Here is a 21,452-nt window from a genome sequence, read left to right as displayed (position 1 = left end):
GCTGAATAAAGCAGCATTGTCCTCATCTATCAGACTAGTAATCCCATCAAAACAATGAGGTGACTCAGGCATGACTTATTCTTAGGGAATTTTTACTAGCTCTCAGCAAATAAAGTGTGAAGCACTTGCAAGTAATACATTGAATGATCCAGTCTAAAATGATCAATATCAACACAATTGTTTGGTCACTGATAAAATATGCCTTTCTCCCTCTCTTTCGAAATACTTCTGCAACCTCCTAGCATGTTCCTGTCCCATATTTCTTCCAAATTACTGACATGGTTCCAGGCTCACTTGCACCTGAGGCTGTAAGTTATCTGGATCCCAGGATTTGCTTTCATGCACTGGAGACAGTGTGGTTTTTCTATCACCTCTCCTACATCTGCCTTGGGGGCATTCCTCCCAGTTTACTAGCAGAGACAAGCCAAAGCAGGAGTTAAAAAGGTCTGCCCTCTGCATCACCATTATACCATTGAACTCTTCCTTTCTCTAGAATTTTTCTTAACAAGCAAACCAAGGAGCTTTCATCTACTATTTTGTAAGCCAGATTATCCCCATTACACAGACTGACAGTCTGAAGCACAGATGGGCCCTCCCATTCATACCACATTAATCTGGGAGGCTTTGCCCCACATGTTTTGGCTTGTTTATAATTCTATGACTTTCAACAAAAAAAGTGGCATCACCCTCCTCCTATCCTTATCAATCCAGGCTCCTCTGGCTGATTGTAAAGCCTGCAGCATGAGGTGGGACTCCAGAGCAGTTCACTGGACAGCAATCAGAGAAGAGGAGTTCAGAGTCCAGGAAGGCCTCGGGTCACTGGCTTGTGAGGCTAGAGACGACCTAGGTAATATCCACTACCTTAGTTTGATAGAAAAGGAAACAGAGGGTCAGAGAGGTAAAGTCAAAATAAAAGTAAATGTCAGAGCTTGTACGAGATCACAAAATTCCTCAAAGGCCAAGTAAAACACAAAACCCAGCCATATATATAACCAGTAACTAGTGGGATATGAAATGTGGCTCCAATATTGTAGGACTAGAGTCCTTTAAGCATTTCAAAGGTACAAGGTCTGCTAAGACGCAAAATATCTCAATTTACAATTAGTTTCATTTTTAGGTTAATAATTCAGTCTCTGTGCCCAAACCTGGCTAGGCAGAGAAAGATACCAAAAACAAAACAAAACAAAATAAAAAAAACCCCAAACAAACCAAAAAACCCACAGCTGCTGAGACTAAGGTTTATTTGGAGAGAATAACCATTGAGCATATAAATTACAGTATAATGCAGTAATAACAAATAGCAAGATAAGAGGTTTAAGTAACAAATGCTACAGCAATGCAGAGGAAGGGATGATCAGAGCTGAGATAGAGAATGAAGGGCATGTCTTCCTCCCAGCAGTGTTTTCACTGCTCTCTGCCTCATTTATCTCTCTATAAAGTAAATCCTGCCTTCTTCCTTTCTATAAGAATTCTGGAAAGACAGAGCAGGCAGAAATATGCCTTACAGCCTTCAAGGAGAGTTCACAGTATTACAATAACGAATGAAGTTAGAAGCCAACTATTGTCTACTGAAAAAACCCCAACTCTACACTATGGAAAACAAGTTCTTTCAACACCATAACCTGAGTAAGGAGTAAAGTGATAATCCTTGAATATGAATTACTTTCAAGAAGACAAAACTAGATTCAATATTATTTCCAAATAGTACAGGCTTAAAAAGCCTAACTCGCTCTTAGTTTCTCTACCTAATCCCTTTGTAAGGCTGATTCAATCAAAAGGTTCTGTAAAATAGTTTTAAAATATATAACACATGTGTTTTCCAAAATTTTTTTGAATTAATTCTTATTTTTCAATTGCAGTTGACATTCGATATTATTTTTTATTAGTTTCAGGTATACAGCACAGTGGTTAGACATTAACATGATTTACAAAGTAATCCCCCCAATAAGTCTAGTACCCACCTGGTACAACCAAATTTTTTTGATTTTTGGCTAGATTTTTCAATATCTCAACTAAAAAAGTTTCTACTACCTAGGTCCCTATGGGTGACTTTCATCGCCACATGTTTAATTAGGATTGTATTGTTATTTATACCTCAATACTTTTCGGAGAAAAGCAAAGCAAATTCCGCTGAAAATTTATCTAAAGTGAACAAATGATTTGGGGGAAAACATTCTGAAAGTCATTTACAATGAAAATAAGTGAAAAAAAAAAAAAGGGTGGGGCCATTTAAAAAGCATCCAAAAAAGTGAATAAAAGGCAGTGGAAGGGTTTCTCCCACAAATATTTACCTGATGCTGAGACTTCAGTTATCAGCAGTAGAAGGCACTTTCTGTCTCAATGGATACCCTCACACACACAAGTACCATACTGATCCAGAGAGAGTAAAGAACTTTGTTCAAGTGTCACAGCTAGTGAATAAGTGTCAGAGCTTGGACAGAACCAAGTCTCTTGAGTCCAGGCCTTTGCTCTGTTCAGGACTGTTGCCTAGGTTTGGGGCATATTTGGTTTCCTGCAGCTCTTTAATTCAAATTTGAAATCTGCTTGTGCAAAGGAATTCCAAGGTGCATGTCCATAGATATTTTGGTCTCTAGAAAGCCCTAGACAGAGTCTCACTTGAAGTATGAGTAACTCTGCTTTGTGGTATTTGAACCCGAAGGGTGAACGACCTTAAATTGAAAGCATTATATTCATATGGTAAAGGGCTGTGTATCCGGATTCAGCACAGTATTGGGGACATAAAATATACTGGATCAAAACCAAAAACATATAAACAAAACACTAGGATTAGCATTATCATTTCTTTTCCAAAATGATGTAATAATTGTAACTGCACGCATGCATAACTTTGAAAAAATCCAAACCAGAACCTTCTAAGATTTAAGTCAATAGAGATAATCAACAGAGATTTAAGTTTACACTCCCTAATGTGGGATAAGGAACAAAAATACTAATACCTAGAAATAGCTTACAGAAAAGAAGGAAATGGCAGGTACATACATCAAAAGGAAATAAAAGCTGTTGTTGGGGCCTTTAATCTTCTCGCTGTGCAACTCACTTTAGCAGAGTCAGGGCAACCTTCGTGCTGCTCCCACGAGCTGAAAAAACGTCTCTTTAGCTGAATGTAAGAGTATCCAAGAGCCTGATTAGGGCTCTTCCAAGTACAAAAATTAACATCAGCAATGCTATAAAAAAAAAAAATACCTCCTATCTACTTGTGCATATATCCATTTCTTCAGCTATTATCCCAAGTCAAAAAAACCCAATCTTTACCTCGACTAGAACCATAAATACTGCCTGGAATGATAGGGTTTATGATCAATCTTTCACTTTGTTCATAAATAATTTTCTCAGAAGTAATTTAAATCAAATGTATACAGTCTTATCAAATTCACTACTTAAAAAAAAAATCTGTTTATAGTTCATCTCCCCAGTGTGACTGTGAACACTTTAGGGTAGCACAGAGTTGTCCTTATAGTAGGTTGATGACACCCAAAACCGGGTTTTCTAATTTTAAGTCTAGGCTGCTTCCACTGAGTCACAGAAGATGGTCAAGAAAGAAAAGCCAGGCTTCCTCTGTAGCTGGCCACAGAGTAACCCTATTACCCCAGGCAATGATCCTACAGATGTGAGCCTGAGAGAATGGCAGCATCAATCAACTCACCCTCACTAACAAGAAAACCAATTAAGGAGCAGATTCCACTGCTGATGGGGACATGACTTCTAGATCTTGAAGGAGCAGATTCCACTGCTGATGGGGACATGACTTCTAGATCTTGAAGACACAAGTGCACTGACTCTGGATATAGGCTCCTCATTGTTCCTAGTGGCATTAATTTCAGGGCTCATGGGCCTACTCAGTGAAGCTAAAGCTCTTGGCTACACAAAAGGAAGCTGGTTATTTGGTGTACTAGAAGGAGTACACCCAATACTCTTGACAAGTCCTATACTCAAGTTCATATTCCTACTCTATTATTGACATGCTTTCGGGACCTTAGTTTCTTCAACAGGAAAATGGGGGTGATAAGACCCCTTCTCAGAGTCATTGTAGGCAATATGTCCAGTTCAGTGCCTGGCAAATAGTCAAGGCTCATCAAAAGTGGGTCTACTACCCACTGACCTTTCTGCTCAGAATACTTTCTTGCTTGTTTTCTATATTCTGGATCAAATCTGCTTTTTATAAACCTGAATAGCCTTACCAAGTACCAAGTATGACCCTACTACCGTCTAGTTTATTAAAATCATCTGTGCGGGGCAGGGAGATCTGATAATGTTTAGATGTAATAATCCAGATTTAATCTTGCTACTTGAAGTGTGATGTACAGACCAGAAGCATCAGCCATTATTTGGAAGTCTGTTTGAAAGGCACACTCTTAGGCCCCATCCTAGACCTACTAAATCAGAATTTACGATATCTCCAAATGATATGTTTACATCTGAAAGTTCAAGAAATATTGTTCTATAATATACATGAATATTCAATAAATCAAAGCCTACTGACACTCTAAGGAATCAGCTCTGGCAACTTCTGCTGCTGGTGGTACTCTATGAATCTTTAGGTAGAAAGCAACTACCGACCAGGGCATTTACAGTGGAAGGATGGAATAACTGTACGCTTCTTACTTTGCGCCTTTTGAGTTTAAAAAACAGTGCGCTAAGTACAATGATTTTAAGGCAATATTTAAATCTTCTATATTAATGCAATTTTTGTTATGTGATAAGAACTCTGAATATAATTAGTAATATGAGCATTCTGCTTATATGTAAACTAATAGCAAGAAGGATATTTTCAATGTAGTAATTTCTGGTTTCTAGGGTGTAACACATAAAAGATCTATTAGTAATAAGCTTTCACAAACTGAATGTTCTCAACACAGGATGAAAATGTTCTAAAGCATGTCTTTGTTTCTAATGTGCACTGTGATCCCATGCATGTGCTCTTCCTCACTCTCATCAACTTTCTGAAATATTTTTTAGTTCTTTCCAGTTATATGTGAAAGTACAATTTTTAAATGTTCTTGAAAGTAAAATTACAACCCAAATTTCTAAAATGAATCACCAAATGCTGGATAGGGAAACTGGTAACTTGGTGTATTAGGAAACAAAAACCAATCTGAGTGAGTCATCTCTGTGATCATAGATAACACAGCCACAGCCAGGGCTTGTCACAAACAAATGCCTACAGCAACCACATGTCAGAATCTTGTGTTTAATGGTTTCTCACATTAAAATGCATCAGTCAGCTCTGTGAAACCAGGAAGTGGAACCCAGGACACCACATAAATAACAAACACACTCTCTTAAGTTTGGTATTATTTATCTTTGTGCTCTAAGTCCATTTCAATTTTTGGTAGATACATAAAAATGAAAGTGCTGTTCTGTCAGGAGGTAAGCAGAAAGGTAAATGCTAACATGACAGGGCTTCTGAAATATTCCACAGGACAATTTCAAAACTTTTTGGAAGCCTATTTATTGAAGCCTTTAATCTAAAATGATAAAGGTGATCAGAAGTTGGCAGATGCCTCAAAAAATGTAACCGAGGAAGTTATAATAGGCTCTAGAAGCAGAAAGCCTGTTATCATTTGTTTCCATGCATTATCTATATGCATGGCTCTTTCTGAGGTATTACAAGCTAAAAAGAAAAGATGAGTGGGTAGTGAATTTGTGCTACACGGCACTGCCATACAGATGCTACTCCTTGCACCCACTAGCGAACGCCTCTGTAGTGAACAACCAGAGGTCCTCCTGAACCACTGGACAGGGGATATATGTCAGGACCAAGCCTGTCCCATTTTGGCCAGGCTCAACTCAGGGATAATGCAACACCGAGGCTATGCTTTTCAAATGGGGTATCTCTTATCAACACCACACATCCATTGGCCAGCTGGGCCCCAAGGAAACATCACTTGAACAGTAGGTATGAGCTCTTGTACCCACAACATAAGCACTTTCCGCTGAAACACTGGAGATCAGTTGGAGGCAATGGCAATACCCCCAGGTCCATTCCTTCACTAGACCACTCCCAAAGTAAAAACAAACAAACAAAACCATTATAATTTCTAAAATAAGAACAGGATAAAATGCCCGCATAAAGCCCCTATGCCCACCCCTCATTATTTCCATTATGCATACACTACCTCATAATGAAGGGAATAAAGGGTGCCATGCTGAGAGCAGAACAGGTGCCATCCATCGGGGAAGGGTAGAGTCTCCCCAACACCAAAAGTAAGAGAAACATGCTTGGATGATGGTTTAGTTCGCCTACATCACTGAAAAAAATGATTGTACACAAAAGATTTAAAATTTAAGAGGTGAGGCACTATCTTCAAACATTTTTCTCATTATATAAAGTGACTTTTTATGATTAAGGGATAGTTTTTCTTTTTTCATTTTTTCCTCCATTCTCTTTATATATTGTGCAAATAAGGAAGAACTACTGGCAAAGCCATGGATTGGGCTTTTGTACACAATTCTCTGATAATTTGAGTCTGCTGTTTTGATTTGATCTATCCATACAGTAGAGAGGTGCCTCTTCCAGAGTATGAAATGTGAGACTTTCAACATCCAAAAGTACTTAAGAAAGCATGAACAGTCACTTATTAGGACCAGAAAAGCCTGTCTGCACAAATTACTCATGAGGAAATGTATCATAAACAGAAGTAAAATTCACTGATGTTACTTTATTCTCCCAATTACAACTAGCATAAATTCATACCAAGTACAAAAATTGCTTAGAAGAATAAAAAAGCCCATGTTCTAACATGTCCATACTAAAAATTACACCAGCAGCTACAGAATAGACAATGGTGAACTCTTCTATTTGCCTTAATCAGACTGGAACACCTCTAAATGTCTGTGTTTCCAGGTCACTGGCCCTCTTTGCTCAGGTAGACCAGTTCCATTTCTGATCATAGGTGACCAGATTAGTCAGCTAATTGCTTTAGTTTCACAATGGTCAGCTGTAACAGACCAGTAATAAAAAAAATGACAGGTGTGTGTTCAAGTTAACTCAATATGTAAACACATAATTTAAATATAATAGGAAGAAAATGATTCTTAATAGAGGAAATCACCATGTGCTTCTAAGAAACTAGTTCCTGTATAACACTGAAAACAGGATTAAATTTGATAAAATTTAATATAAAACAGGGTTTTAAAAATATAAAATAAAATATAATAAAATATAATAATGAGATTCTATGAACTTTTCAGGTATAAATCTACCAGAGTCAGGCAATATGATATAATAAAAAAGCATTTATAAAAATCCATCTATGTTACAGGGAGGAGCTGATTAAAAATTGTTGCCTGGAGGGAAAATCTCAATTAAGAAAGTAATTCACATCCTTGATTTCACTTTGCCCCACTCTGTTCTTTTCTTACCTGTCCACAGTATTGGCTACAGCTTCTAACTGTTTGAGAAGAAAAGGATAGAGTTCTGGGAAACGAGAGAAAAATTCACTCCCTGTCATTCTGTGGAAAGAAAACAAAAAAAGATGAATTACTATCATTTATTTCCTCTAATTTGATAATAAAGCCTTTTTATTTCATTTTTTTAAGAGAGAGATAACTAAGATCATTTATTTAGATATTTAATAAAATAAAGTTAAGAACAAAACCTGCTTCTGAAGAATTTAACAATCGATAGAAACAAAACATTTAATTTTGATTTGGGAAGTGCTCTTAACGTGGAATTTTATCTCAAAGTTTAAGATTACAAAGTTTAAGATTACTCTGAAGGGGTGGCATAAATATTCCCTAACTTTCCGCCTCTTATCAACTTTAGATGTATGCTCCTATTAATGGAGAACCCAATAATCATATTTTTAAATTTGCAGTATATTTTACACACAATGAAATGCTCAAATCTTAAGTGTACCATATGATCAGTTTTTACAAATGCATACACTCATGTAATCCACACCCCAATGAAGACTCAGAAAATTTCCATCATCCCAGGAAAGTTCCCTTGTGCCCCTTTCCAGTGAATTCCCAATCCTCAAAGCAATCATGATTTGATTTCTATCACCACAATTTGGTTGTTTATTCTAGAATTTCATATAAATGTAATAATACATAATTTTTTGTGTCTAGCTTCTTTTAATTGGCATAAAGTTTATGAGATTCATTCATGTTATTTGATGTATCAATAGTTTGATTCTTTTTTTGTTAAGTAGTATTCCATTGTATGAATACACAAATTTGTTTATCCATTCTCCTCTTGATAAACATGGACTGTTTCCATTTGCTAGCCATCATGAATAAAGCTGCTATGAACATTCTTGTATAGGTTTTTGTGAATAATTTCTATAGCATATGCTATTGTCTTTCTCTTTTCCATTTTAGCCATCCTAGTGGGTATGGACTACTACCCACCTGTGATTTTGATTTACATTTCCTTGATGATTAATGATGTTAAACATGTTTCATGTGCTTTGGTCATTGGTATCACCTTTTGGAAAGTATCTATTCAAGATTTTTGCCCATTTTCAAATTAAGTTGCTTGTTTCCTCTGCGATATATACGCATTGCATGTACTTTTTCCTAGTCTGTGGCTTGCCAATTTATTTTCTTAATGTATTTCTGATGAACAGAAGTTTTAAAATTTGATGAAGTCCAATAATTGGATCTATTTTTTTCTTTTATGATTCATGCTTTCAATAGTCAAAGAAATCTTTTCTTATCCAAACATCACAGATATTCTGTTTTAATCTATAAGTTTTATAGTTTCAATTTTTTATTATGGTCTATGATCCATCTGAAATTAATTTTTGTGTATGGTGTGAGGTAGAGATCAAGGTTCTTTTTTTACATTTTTGTATCATATTTTTAATAGAAAGATGCCATAAAAAAAGATATGTGCCTTAAATAGGAAAGCTGTGCCATGTTCATGGGTGAAAACATTCAATATTATAAAGATAAAATTCTCCCCAAATTCAATGCAATTCCAATAAAAATAGTGTGTGTGTATGTAACTGGACAACCACATTCTAAAATGTATATAGATGTACCAAGAGCCAAAAGTAGCAAAGATGATCTAAAAGAACAAGAAAGTTGTAGGACTCATCCAATCAGGTAGCTAGAAATGTTATAAAACTTTAGTAATTAGGACACCGTGGTGACAAGTAGGCCAATGAAATAAAATAGAGGACATAACGATATATGCATATAGAAAAACTTGATTTATGAAAGAGCTGTTGCTACAGATGACAGTACTATGAAGATCATTGGTGCTATGATAATTAATTATCCACAGGGACAAAATTAAAATTGGGTCTCAACCTCCCACTACATACAAAATTAAATTTCAGTGAATTCAAGACTTAGAAGTAAAAAGTAAAACTGCTAAAATCTTTAAAAGACAATAGAGAATAGAATTTATTGAACAAGACCCAAAAAGCATCAATTAGTAGGGAAATTTAATATAATCAAGTACATTAGTTAATATATTTTTAAAAATTTTGTACACCAAAAAATGGTATAAAGAAAAATACAAAATAATAATAAAATACAAAATAAGAAGTAAACACACAAAGTATTTTTGGCTAAGGAAGAATATGAAATGTTATGGAATAAAAGAGACTTGACACCTAAAAGACTTACCATACTAAAAAAGACTAAATGCAGCGTGTGGACCTTGTTTGGATTCTAATTCCAACAAATTAACTATAAAAAAGACATTTCTATGACTATTAGGACAATTTGAATATTAAGAAATTATTAACTTCCTTAGATGTGATAATAGCATGGTTGTATTTCTTTTTAAACTCTCTTATCAATCAGCAATGCATACTAAAGTATTTATGGTAAAAATAACATGATGTCTGAGACTTACTTTTCAGGAGGGCAAGAAATGGATAAATAAGAGTGGCAAAATGTTGATAACTGTTGAAGCTGAGTGATGGATATACAGGGCTTAGTTACACAAGTCTCTTTACTTTTACATGTTAAAAATTCCCACTTCTCCCAAGAAGACATACAAATGGCTAACAGATGTATGAAAAGATGCTTACCTACAATAGCTATGAGGAAAATGCAAATCAAAACCATAATGAGATACCAACTCACACATGTTAGAATGGCTATTATCAACAACACAAGTAATAACAAGTGTTTGAGAGGTTGTGGGGGAAAAGGAACCCTCATACACTGCTGGTGGGAATGTCAATTGGTATAGCCACTATGGAAAATGGTATGCAGGTTCCTCAAAAAACTAATAGAATTACCATATGACCCAGCAATCCCCCAAATCTGAAAACATTTATCCATAAAGATGTGTGTACCCCGATGTTCACTTCAACGTTATTCATGGTGGCCAAGACATGGAAACAACTGAAGTGTCCTTTGATAGATGATTGCATAAAGAATATAGGGTACATATAGACAATGAAATATTATTCAGCCATATAGAAAGATAAAATATTGCTATTTGTGACAACATAGAGGGATCTTGAGATTATCGTACTAAGCGGAAAAAGAAAATATTAAGAACCATACAATTTCACTCATATGTGGAATATAAAACTGAAAGCAACAGATGAACAAGACAAACAAATAAAAACTCATAGACACAGACAACAGTTTAGTGGTTACCAGAGGGAAAGCGGGGAGAGGGGAGTTGGATAAGGGTAAAGGGGGTCAAATATATGGTGATGGAAAGAGATTTGAATTTGGGTGGTGAACACACAATGCTATATAAAGATGGTGTCTTACTGAATTGTATACTTGAAACCTATGTAATTTTATTAACCAATGTCCCCATAATAAATTTAATTTAAAAATTCCCTTAATACAAAGTTTTTAAAAAATTATTAAAAATTAAAATTTTACTTTTCAAGCCACAAATGGAGAGAAAATTTATAATATATCTAATTGAGAATTACATAATTAGTATTTGCAGGATATATGAAGAGCTCTAGTGAATCAATAAGTATAAGACGAACAACTCGGTATGTAAATGGACAAAACCTACCAAAATAAATGCAAAGAAGATAATCATTAGTGGCCAATAAACATAAAAAAAAAAAAAAAGATTTTCAACTACATCGAGAGACCATTTTATGTCCTCGAATTGGCAAAGATTTACTAAAACAATTTAAAAAAATAATTTGGCATTTTCTTGAAAACCACAGACATTTTTACCCAGTGACTCGGAAATGCTATTCTTAGGTGAATGGTCTATTAACCTCTTGGACATGGGCGACAGAAGGCTTGTATAGCATATGCATAGCAGCCACATATCTATCAACAGTAGCATTAATAAACTGTGGTACACTCACACAATGGAATTAAGTATAGCAGTAAATCAGAATGAACTACAGACACATACAACAACACAGATGATTCTCAGGAATGTATATTAAGTGAAAAAAGCAAGTTACAGAGAATATATGCAATATGATCCTTCTTGGTTTATAACAAAGCACCATTAAATCATATAATGCTATGAGAAGCAAATTTATGTGATAAAAAAAATGAAAAGCAAAAGAATAAATAAAAACAAAATTGACAAAAACAATCACTTCTCTCCAAGGGGGACAGAAAAGAAATGGGATTAGGGAGGAACATATAAGGGGCTTCAAAAGCAATGTTCAATTCCTAAACTAGGTGGTAGATCCCAAACTATTTGTTTCATAGTTACTTTTTTAAACCTAACATACATATTACAAATGTTCTTTTGTGCCTATTTCATATTCAGTAACATCAATTTTTTTAGAAGAGTCCTTATTCCATTCCAAATTACATATTTATCGAACATTTATATTGAATATTTTATGTAAAATGTGCTTATTTTCTCTTCTTATTTATTAAATTTATGGAAAAAAATAAATAAAAGAAACGAACTAGACCCCTCCCACCCAGTGCCCCTCCTCTAGAAAACTATGCAAAAGTATCTTAGCTTTCCTTTTTAAAAAACTTCAGTGCATACAAATCCATACTTTTAGTTTGGCTTCCCACCAATCCCACAAATATGCATGTTATATATACTGTTGTTTAACTTATTTTTTACCTAAACTATATCTTCAAAATCGTTCACTATTAGGTACACTAATCTATTTCTTTCCATCTAATGGCTGCAGAGTAATCCATTGCACGGTTGAATATAATTGATTTAATCTCTAATGATAGGCTTTTTGGTTGTTACTCATTCCTTGCTGTTATAAACTATGACATATATAAATCTCCCTGCTAATAAAGTACAAACCTGGGTTTTGCAGGGTCAGTGTTTTACAAAGGAAGGAGGCAAAAACCATTCCATTACAGGCTACTGTTACATTCTTTATCACCTCCAAGCAAAAGTGGTCAAGAATATCAGTTTCCATTTTTAGTAGAGTTACTATATGAATTCAGTACTGGGATCCCTGAGTATACTTCTGCATACAGAATCTCACCATTTACACAACAAAGCCTGGTGGATATGTCCTCTTGAAGAATCAGTTATTAATTTCCGGGGGAGTAAGTCTTTCCTTTATGGCCTAATATCTCTTGGTGGAATCAGAAAGACAAGTATTCTCACTTAAGCAAACCATATGACTGTATTACCATGATCTAGAAACTGCCTTGATAAATAACTGGCTCTGCTGACCACCATACTACCAGAGAAAAGGGCTGTGGAGTTACTGTTCTAAAATTAAAGTCATTGTTTTAATTGAATTAAAGCTAATTGTCCTTATTCAGTAACCTTAGCAAACATCTGCCAACTAGTGTATTTTGGAAGAAGGTACATTACTCAAAGTTAACCGTTTGGTGAACATTTTAACTGTTTTGTTCTTCGTAGCTTGGTGGGTTTTGAATAATCATTTAAAAAATATTCTGTTAAAATTATTGTGTCTATGCTTGATGGTGTAGGACTTTGAAGCATCAGCTGTGCATCTATCAGGGTTTAAGAAAAACCAAAATTATTTTCTAAGGATGATTTTGACCTTATACAGGTACTATGAACACACAGGTAGTACCTTTTCATTACAGCATTCTTAGGCTCCATAATACTGTTAATAAAATGTTGACTCTATTTCTGGTTCAGCTCACCTAAAAGGCCAAGGCTGCAATTTACTGCAAACACCCAGGAATGGAGCTCTATGTATTTGCCAGGCAGCATCAGCCAACTTTGCATCAGCCAAGGGCTACTAAAGACCGCTAAATATTTATGAATGCTGCCTGAAGGATATGCAATATTAATGATTCTTTTGTATTATAAAACAGCCTCAAGAGGTAAAACATAGGAGGATATCAGAATTATCTAAGGAGATTATTCAAACTTCAATCACCCCAGATTCTCAACTACACCAAAAGGTCTACACTACAGCATCTTAAATCCAGAACTTAGGCTGCTAATATATTAATTCCAGCCCTCAACTAACTAATGACTACATTTTATGGTTAAACTGAGTGGAGAATCATTTATAATAGTGCCTCTATATGGAGGCAGTTCATAGGTTTGGGGCTATCTGTATGTCTGCAATCTAGCCTTATTTTAAAAGGCCAAGGCCATGGAATCATTTAGTCCATATTTGAATCTTCCTCTTCTGAATCCTGGAACATATGAGTTTTATCTCTCACTTGCTACTTAATCAAAACTGTAGTGTGATCATATTTTTATCAAGAAAATAGCAAATATATATTTTTAAATACCTATATACTTCATGTTGAGTACTGTGCTAGGTCCTATAGGAGATACCAACAATATGAGATAGTCACTGCTCTTAGAGCTTAAAATCTGGTTAGGAGACAAAGCATATAAATAGAACATAACTAATAATATAAGGCAAACCAGTGTAAGGGACAAATAAATGATGCTTACAATAAGAGTATATCTATTTTATTTTTTGACATTATCTCAGGTACTAAGTATAATGCTCAGTTCACAGCTGGTGCCTAATACAGAGTTGCTGAGTGAATGAAGCAAAACAAAAGGACAGAGAAAAGGAATTGTGACTTAAGATAGTAACAAATTCATAATATCTTAAAGTGCCTCATTAGCTATACCTAAGGACATTCAGAATCACATTTGAATTAATAAATTGAGTATCCTGCCAGGGCTTAAAATTTCTTAAACACAAATATATAAAGCTTGTTTCACTGGTTTGCAAACAGTTCAATTCTAGTTCACCCAAATAAGCAAACAGGCTGATATGTTACCTCCACAGATATAGCAAGCCCTGGGGGTAAATTCTCCAATGACAGGCATTTCAAACCTGTTTATCTATGTGGCCAAAAACTAGCCCAGCAACTTCATAAAAAACGAGAGGGAAAACTGAACCTCTCGTAAGTTCAGCTCCTAGGAAGACGGAAAACTGAACCTCTCGTAAGTTCAGCTCCTAGGAAGACGAAAGGAGACCACTAAAAATTGTGAATGGGATAAAACAGACAAAGGTGAAAGCAAACAAGCCAAGATAAAGGGTGAGAATAAAGCAGCTTTACTTAGGGCTGTCAGACCATACAAAAGGTGAGTTATTCCTTATCACTTTGTCAGGTAAGATTATGCACAACTGATGAGAGGCCCTCGGGGAAACAGAGAAGCTCCTTGAAAAAACTCTACTTGTTTAGCACCAAGAATAAGGTGCCAGGAGCACATAGTGGCTGTGAGCTCCACCAAGGCACTCCTCTGCCTTTCATGGTCAGTGTTGGACTTCCCTGAGCCCAGCCGGGGCCTAGAACAAAATAGGCAGGCAAGACAGCTTTACTGAATAAATGAAAATGCCTGCCTGGCACTATTTTGTTTTATTTTAAAAGCTTTTAAAAAACAATTCTATTACTACTTGTTTGTTGAGGAAAAATTCAATAATAAAGAACATTCCAAAGAAAAATCTAAAAATCAACACGAACTCACCACCCAGATAGCTAGTCTATTTTGATGCCTACCTACACCTCCTTATATATTGCTCTATAATTTGCTTTTTATACTTAATAGTATAGCAAGAACACTGTTCCATATGAATGTGAACCCATTTTAATGTAGTGCTTCTACGTGGTAGATTCTCTTAGTCTTGGCTAAGCCACATGTGGATGGCAGTCCCTATTCCAGTTGTGTTCAGAGCTTCCTTTTGTCTGTATATTCCACGTCTAATCTTGGTAATGCGAAGAGTCTAGTTTTTGAGTTTCTGAGCTTTTACCATTTTGGTAGTCTCTGAATCCAGCCTGCCACCTAACACATCGGAATCTAACCTAGCCTTAAAAAAAAAAAAAAAAAAAAAGAGCTTCACTTGAATCAAGCTTCTTCTATTTCTCTTAGGGACCCTGTCCTAAGATATGCCATACATATAAAAAACTGAAATGCCAGAAGCACATGCTTCCGAGTTTAACAAAAGCATCTCAATGAAAACTATTATGCAATAAAAAAGAAGCATTTAGTGAAACGTGTTAAAAAAACAAGATCCCCCATTTCCCACATACACATTCCCAATCATCTCAAGAAGAAGGATCAACAGAAAAATGCACAAAAGTATAACAGGAAAGCTAGCAAAGGCAAGCAAAAACATGTAGGAGTAAGGAACTATATAGTAGACAGCAGCAAAGGCATAGCTTGTGCTCAATTTAAAACAAATGAACAAACAAACAAACAAAAAACCCAGAACTTATTCACAGGCCATGGAACGAACACCATAAACCTGGTGATTGGACAAAAACAAATGCTAAAGGCAAAAGCGTGGAAGTTTTCAGTTGGTATTTCAAATGAGAACCCAATAAACTATAAAAACCTAGCTACTCCCAGATTCTGGCCTAGAAAACCACCCCAGAGGAAAGAAATCAGCTAAAGGCCTATGTCTTCTCGCCACAGTGATTGCTGATAAAAACAAAAAACTCATCTTCAAAACAGTATCACCAAACGGAAACAAACCTACAAAGAAGACAAAGCACATTAGCAGCACACATGCGTGCTTGTGCACACACATGCGCGTGTGCGCGCACGCACACACGCACGCACGCACGCGCACACACACACACACACACACTTCAAGGGTGATCAAATGCAAACTGATAAAATACAATAATAACAAAGAAATCTGGGTTTGGAATCCCACCAGGAGGCCCATCTCTGACTCTGTTCCTAGATTCCCCTCACCACCTCTGACTGGGGCTGACATTAGCATCTCTCTCTAGAGAAGCCGCAGTTAAAAACGAATGAGTGATTGGACAGCAGAGATGTCAGGAGAACCAGGGTCAGAATCTCACTCAACAAACACTGTAATGGTTCCACCAGGAAGTCCTGTTATTAAATTTTAGGCAAACTGTGTAGGAAGTTAAATGAAAGGCATCTTCTTCAGGGCCTCTGTTCTAAGAGCACTGGCTCTGACCAGGTGTCCTGCAGTCTCATTTCCCTTCCTATGCCCTGTAGATAGCCATAAAATTATTGGACTTGTTAAATGCTTTTCTAATCTTTACCTTCAGGAACTGCTTTCAAGGTGAAGAATCTCCAAAATCATATTAGCTATCACTATATTATACCCAGGGAGAAAGGTGAAAGGTCTTAGTTCTGGAAGTGCACTGCCATTCCCCTTGCGAAATCACTGGCCCAGGTGTGGGCCCGGAAATACATTACCATTCATCACACAACCAGCTGGTCAGTAAAGTCCCATCTCTTGAATTCCTTATGTGTGCAAGGTCCCGTTCCAGGGCCTGTGCTCACCTCAATCCTGCTTCAATCAGAACAGTTCTGGTTTTCTTCTGTTTTTATGTTTTAAATATTGGGATTATATTTGAAAAAAGTGGTTTGTTGCTTTAAAGGTTTGGGAAACAACTGCCTTGGAATAAAAATATGAATATTTTTATAATGGAATTTTTTTCTTAGAAAAATCCCATCACCTATGAAGTCTCAGAATCTTCAATAATTAATTCAATAATCATTTTCTAAACAGTTATGGTAGACTGTTTCCAAACACAGCCAACAATAATTTTTACTGCCCTCTCTATGTATACATGCCTCCCTTCTTTCAAGAGGTAGGCTCTATTTCCTCTCCCCTTGACTCTAGTCTACCTTGTGACTTCTTGGATCAATAGAAGGCTATAAAAGTGATACTGTGCCAGCTCTGCCTTAGGCTTCAAGAGCCATGGCGGCATCTGTATTCACTGTCTTGAAGACTTGACTACTCTGCTAGAGAGAGGGCCCACTAGCCCCAAGTCATTTAAGCCTCTAATATGTTAATGTGTGAGTGTGAAGTCATCTTGGTCATCCCAACCCCAGCTGAGATCTCAGGTAATGTAGCTACCCGAGTGATCCAAAATGATACCGCATGGTGAAGAAGAACCACCCAGCTAAATCCAGCTAACACAGAGAATTGTGAGAAATAATAAATTATTATTATTTTAAGCCACTAAATGTTAGACTGTATGTTATGCAGCAATAGGTAGAATATTCAAGGCACAGAGTCAAACTCTATGGAAAAGGTAATACTAAATAAAAGGGACGCTGATAACAAGGAACTCACCATTTAACTTAACTACCATATTTACTCTTTCTCGGTTCTGGAGGCCAGAAATATAAATTCAGTACCAATGATCCAAAATCAAAGTGTCAGCATGGCACTTCCAGAGGCTTTGAGGGAGAATCTGATCCTCACCTTTTCTAGGTTCCTTGGCTTGTAGCTGCATTACTCCAATATCTACCTCTGTGGTCACACTGCTTTCTCCTCTTCTGTCCCAAATCTTCCCCTGCCTCACTCTTAACAGTGATTGCATTAGGGCCCACCTGAATAATCCAAGATAAATCACTCCACTGCAAGATCCTTAATCTAACCATATCTACAAAGGCTGTTTTTTTTTACAAGGTACCATTACAGGTTCCAGGGATTAGGACCTGATGTCTTTGGGAGGCCGTTATTCTGCCTATCACGACTGCTAAAACTGCAAGAGTTAAGGCACTAGGGGGCAAGAATTAACATATCTAGTTTATTCCAAGGCAGCTGTTTCCCAAACCTTTAAAGCAATAAACCACTTTTTTCAAATATAATCCCAATATTTAAAACATAAAAACAGAAGAAAACCAGAACTGTTCTGATTGAAGCGAGATTGAGGTGAGCACAGGCCCTGATACATCTCATGAGACTGAGAGGCACAGTTTCGAGTTTGAAGGCTTTGGAAGACAGAGTGAAACTCAGGCCGCTGTCCACACTCTCCATGTCCTTACTTCCTATTAGTCCCATCTTCCCAGCCTCTCTAGTGAAAGAAGCACACTCCATCTAACACTGCCTACTACCACCCCAATCGTGATTTTATCTTTTTCATAACATTAACAGTTACTGTTGTTTTGTTAAAACATGGTTCAAGTCTGTCTTCTCTTAATAGGAAGTTAGCTCCTTCAAAATAAAAACTGTCTTCTTTCTGCTCTAACTCGCATCTAGACTGGTGCTAGCAGATGCAGACACTCAGTAATGTCTGCTGCCTTCTTACTGTTTTCTTAAAACTCTATCCACAAATCTTGCCCCAGTTAAGGATGGGCTGTCTTCTTTTCAACCATAGTGGTCTTATCTCCATTAGCCTGACTCTAAAGATATATAAAGGATTAAATAAACTCTTATTCCAAAGAGCATTATATAAGCATTAAAACCCTAGTCAAGTGCACGCACTACACATGCAAACAGTTCAAACAGTGCTGAACCTGCCTCATCTAGAGTGCTAGAAATCATCTAGAAATTTTTATTCATTAACAATTACTAGACTAATTTTGCATAAGGCCCAATATTTCAAAATAAGCTTTTTGGTTTCTATCCTTGTAATACTTTTGTTCAACTAATTCTTTCAGAATCCTACTCTAAATCTTGTAGACATTTTCATTAAGGCTAATGTTAATTAATGATTCGTATTACTAAAACAAGGGGAAGGTAGAGTCCCACACTTCGGGGAACATATTAGAACTAGAAGGACTCTCAGAGAAGGTCTACTACTCTAATCATTAAATTTTACTGCTGTCTAGAGGAATTAAATGAGTCTCCTAAAATCAAAACACAAGTTGGGGGAAAATGGAGGACTAGAACCCAACTCTTTTATTTCTCAGTCTAGCCACCAAACTTTTCTGAGTTTTAATTACACAGGTAATCTAACCATTGCTGTGCTAGGCTTCCACTTAACAAGCAGAGGACACTGGCCCAGGCCAACCAGTTTTCAAGGAGTTTCTGTCCCCATGACTGGGTCAGATAGATCTCTATACTGCTGTCAATCAACCTGGTTAAGTTAGGTTAAGTTCCCAACCTGAACTTCCACTTCCATACACTGAGCCAGGCCCATCCACTAACTTTAAAGGGAGTGGATGAGCAGGCAAAAAGCCAGCTAAACTAATCTTTAAAAAATCTATCCGTCTGCTCTTACAAGGTATTTTTAAAGATCACTGGGACACAGATACTTCATTTTGTCTAATAAGTCTCAAGTCTCTCCTGTATTCAAATTAAAAGAATCTTACTAATACACTATAATGTACCCCACCCTCAAAATAAAACCAAAAAAATCCTCTAACTTTCATGCAAATCAAGTGAAAAAAGACAATTCGTGTATTTGTTCTTATTCAGACTTAATGTTTCCTTTTCCCCAATGAACTCAGGTTTTTTGGAAGTTTGTGGAAACTTAGGCTTATTTACAAGGGAAAGAAACAAACAAAAAAACAAGCAGTTACTGGGCAAATGCAAAACTCCCAAATAATACACAATGTTGTCCATAGCTAGGTACGATGCGATATCCAGTGCACATTTCCCAAATTCATAGCTAGAAGAAATGAAATAAGACTCAAAACACAAAGTGTGATCTTCTTTCGCTACAGAGAAGTGTGAAAAAGAGTCCATTTAGTTAGATGTACATCTCAGACTGTAGGATTAATCTTCTTTCTGAACAACTGCCTGAAGTACTCAAAAAAGTGGGGTAATTTTCAACAGATTGGCTGAATCTCCAGACAGAGAGGAAAAGGCAGCGTTTGGCAGAGTTGTGAAAGGAACCTTTTGGACATCTTAGCCATTTGTTTTTTGGAGAGCCAGAAAACTAATCTGGAATAAGTATAACTCATTATTGCTATTATTATTAAAAATCCTAAGCTCTGGCTGCTGGGGTTGGCAGCAGAAAGTATGTTGGTTTCTGTAGCAATACAAATGAAATTTATTAAATTAGACATTCCAAGATCAGGGTCCTGTGTTTGGTGTTCTCACAAATGCTAATTTTTTAAAGTACGCTGAAGTTAGTAGATTGCCACCTCTTTGCAGATCCTATAAAGCCATCTACTTGGCCCTGACGGCAGCCTGTACACTGAGATCACACAGAGGTAGACTTTCAACACGGCTGGGAGCCATTCCCTTCCATGCGTGTTTCCCCTTCACAGCCAGACCCCAAATCCTTCAAAGGCCGAGGCTGTTTGCTACCTCAACTATACCTCCTACAGCACCTAGTAGAGGAGAAGGACATAGCGTGCACTTCCTACATTTTAAAAAATAAAGGGAAAAGGGAAAAAGCATGTCTCTTCTTCTCTTTTTAGTTACAGTCTATTAATTACAATTAGTATATGCTCATTAAAAAAAAACAAACAGTATACAAATGAATAAGTAGTAAAAAAATATTCACCTTGCTCCTTCTAGACTTTTTCTATATACATATAAGAACATTAAAATTATACATATAATATATACGATTGTTTTGGAAAAGTGGCAAACATAGATGTGTTAAACAAATATTGCTCAACAACTTGCTTTTTAAAAAAATACTTAGGTGCTTCATTCATTTATGTTCTGAAAGTAGAAAGACAAAAATCTAGTTTTCTTTCTACTTAATTTTTTAAAAATGTTTTGAATAAAAGTAATCTCCACATTTGATCGATAAAGTCTAGCTGAATACAGAATAATAGGAAGAAAATCATACTCCATCAGAATTTTGAAGGTAATGCTCTGTCAACTTCTATCTTCTAAGTCTGTTGCCATTCTGATCCTTAATTCTCTATACGTGAAGTGTTTGGGGTTTCCCCACCCCCTCCTCCCCTACAAAATTTTAGGAATTTCATGATGATGTGTCTTGGTATGGATCTTTTTTTATTCATTATACAGAAACTTGTGTCCTTCAGTTCTAGGAAATTTTCCATGCTACTTCTTTGACAATTTCCTGCCCTCACTTTTCTCTGCTCTTCTTTCTGAACTTCTATAAACTGGATGGCGAACAGCCTGAAATAATGTTCTAATTTTCTTTTTTTTCCTCCCACATTCCATCTCTCTTGTTCTCTTTAGTTTTACCTCCGAAACAGTTCTTTTACTCTCTCTTTTATCCTTTGTATTGAAATTTTCATTTGGGCTATCATATTTTTCATTTCATAGAGCTCTTTCTTATTCTTTGCTTGCTCTTTTAAAAATACCATCCTGTTCTTATTTTATGTAATCAATTTCATCTCATTTCTCTGAGACTTAATTTACTTTTTTTTTTAAGTTTTCTTCTGATCCCTATTGATATCTGCTTCTATTTAATTCTTTTTCTTTCTTTCTTTTTTTTTTTTT

At 36.1% G+C, this 21,452-nt stretch overlaps 1 protein-coding gene across 2 annotated transcripts in view; it reads right to left on the bottom strand.

Moving 5' to 3' along the window:
- The window catches only part of THADA (THADA armadillo repeat containing), a 279,803-nt gene that overhangs the window by 148,054 nt on the left and 110,297 nt on the right, over nt 1–21,452 (bottom strand). The window contains exons 23-24 of one of the 2 annotated variants that reach the window (XM_039887287.1): nt 7,384–7,473; nt 6,138–6,269 (exon numbers count right to left, since the gene is read on the bottom strand). The exons of the other annotated variant lie outside the window; for it this stretch is intronic. Of the exons in view, the coding sequence (XP_039743221.1) occupies nt 6,138–6,269; nt 7,384–7,473 (222 nt within the window). The remainder of the gene's footprint in view (nt 1–6,137; nt 6,270–7,383; nt 7,474–21,452) is intronic. 2 annotated transcript variants of the gene reach the window in all.

This window comes from Pteropus medius, unplaced genomic scaffold (assembly GCF_902729225.1).
Source record: "Pteropus medius unplaced genomic scaffold, Ma_sr-lr_union100, whole genome shotgun sequence".
NCBI classification, from domain to species: domain Eukaryota; kingdom Metazoa; phylum Chordata; class Mammalia; order Chiroptera; family Pteropodidae; genus Pteropus; species Pteropus medius.
This window is presented reverse-complemented; position numbering and strand designations above follow the sequence as displayed.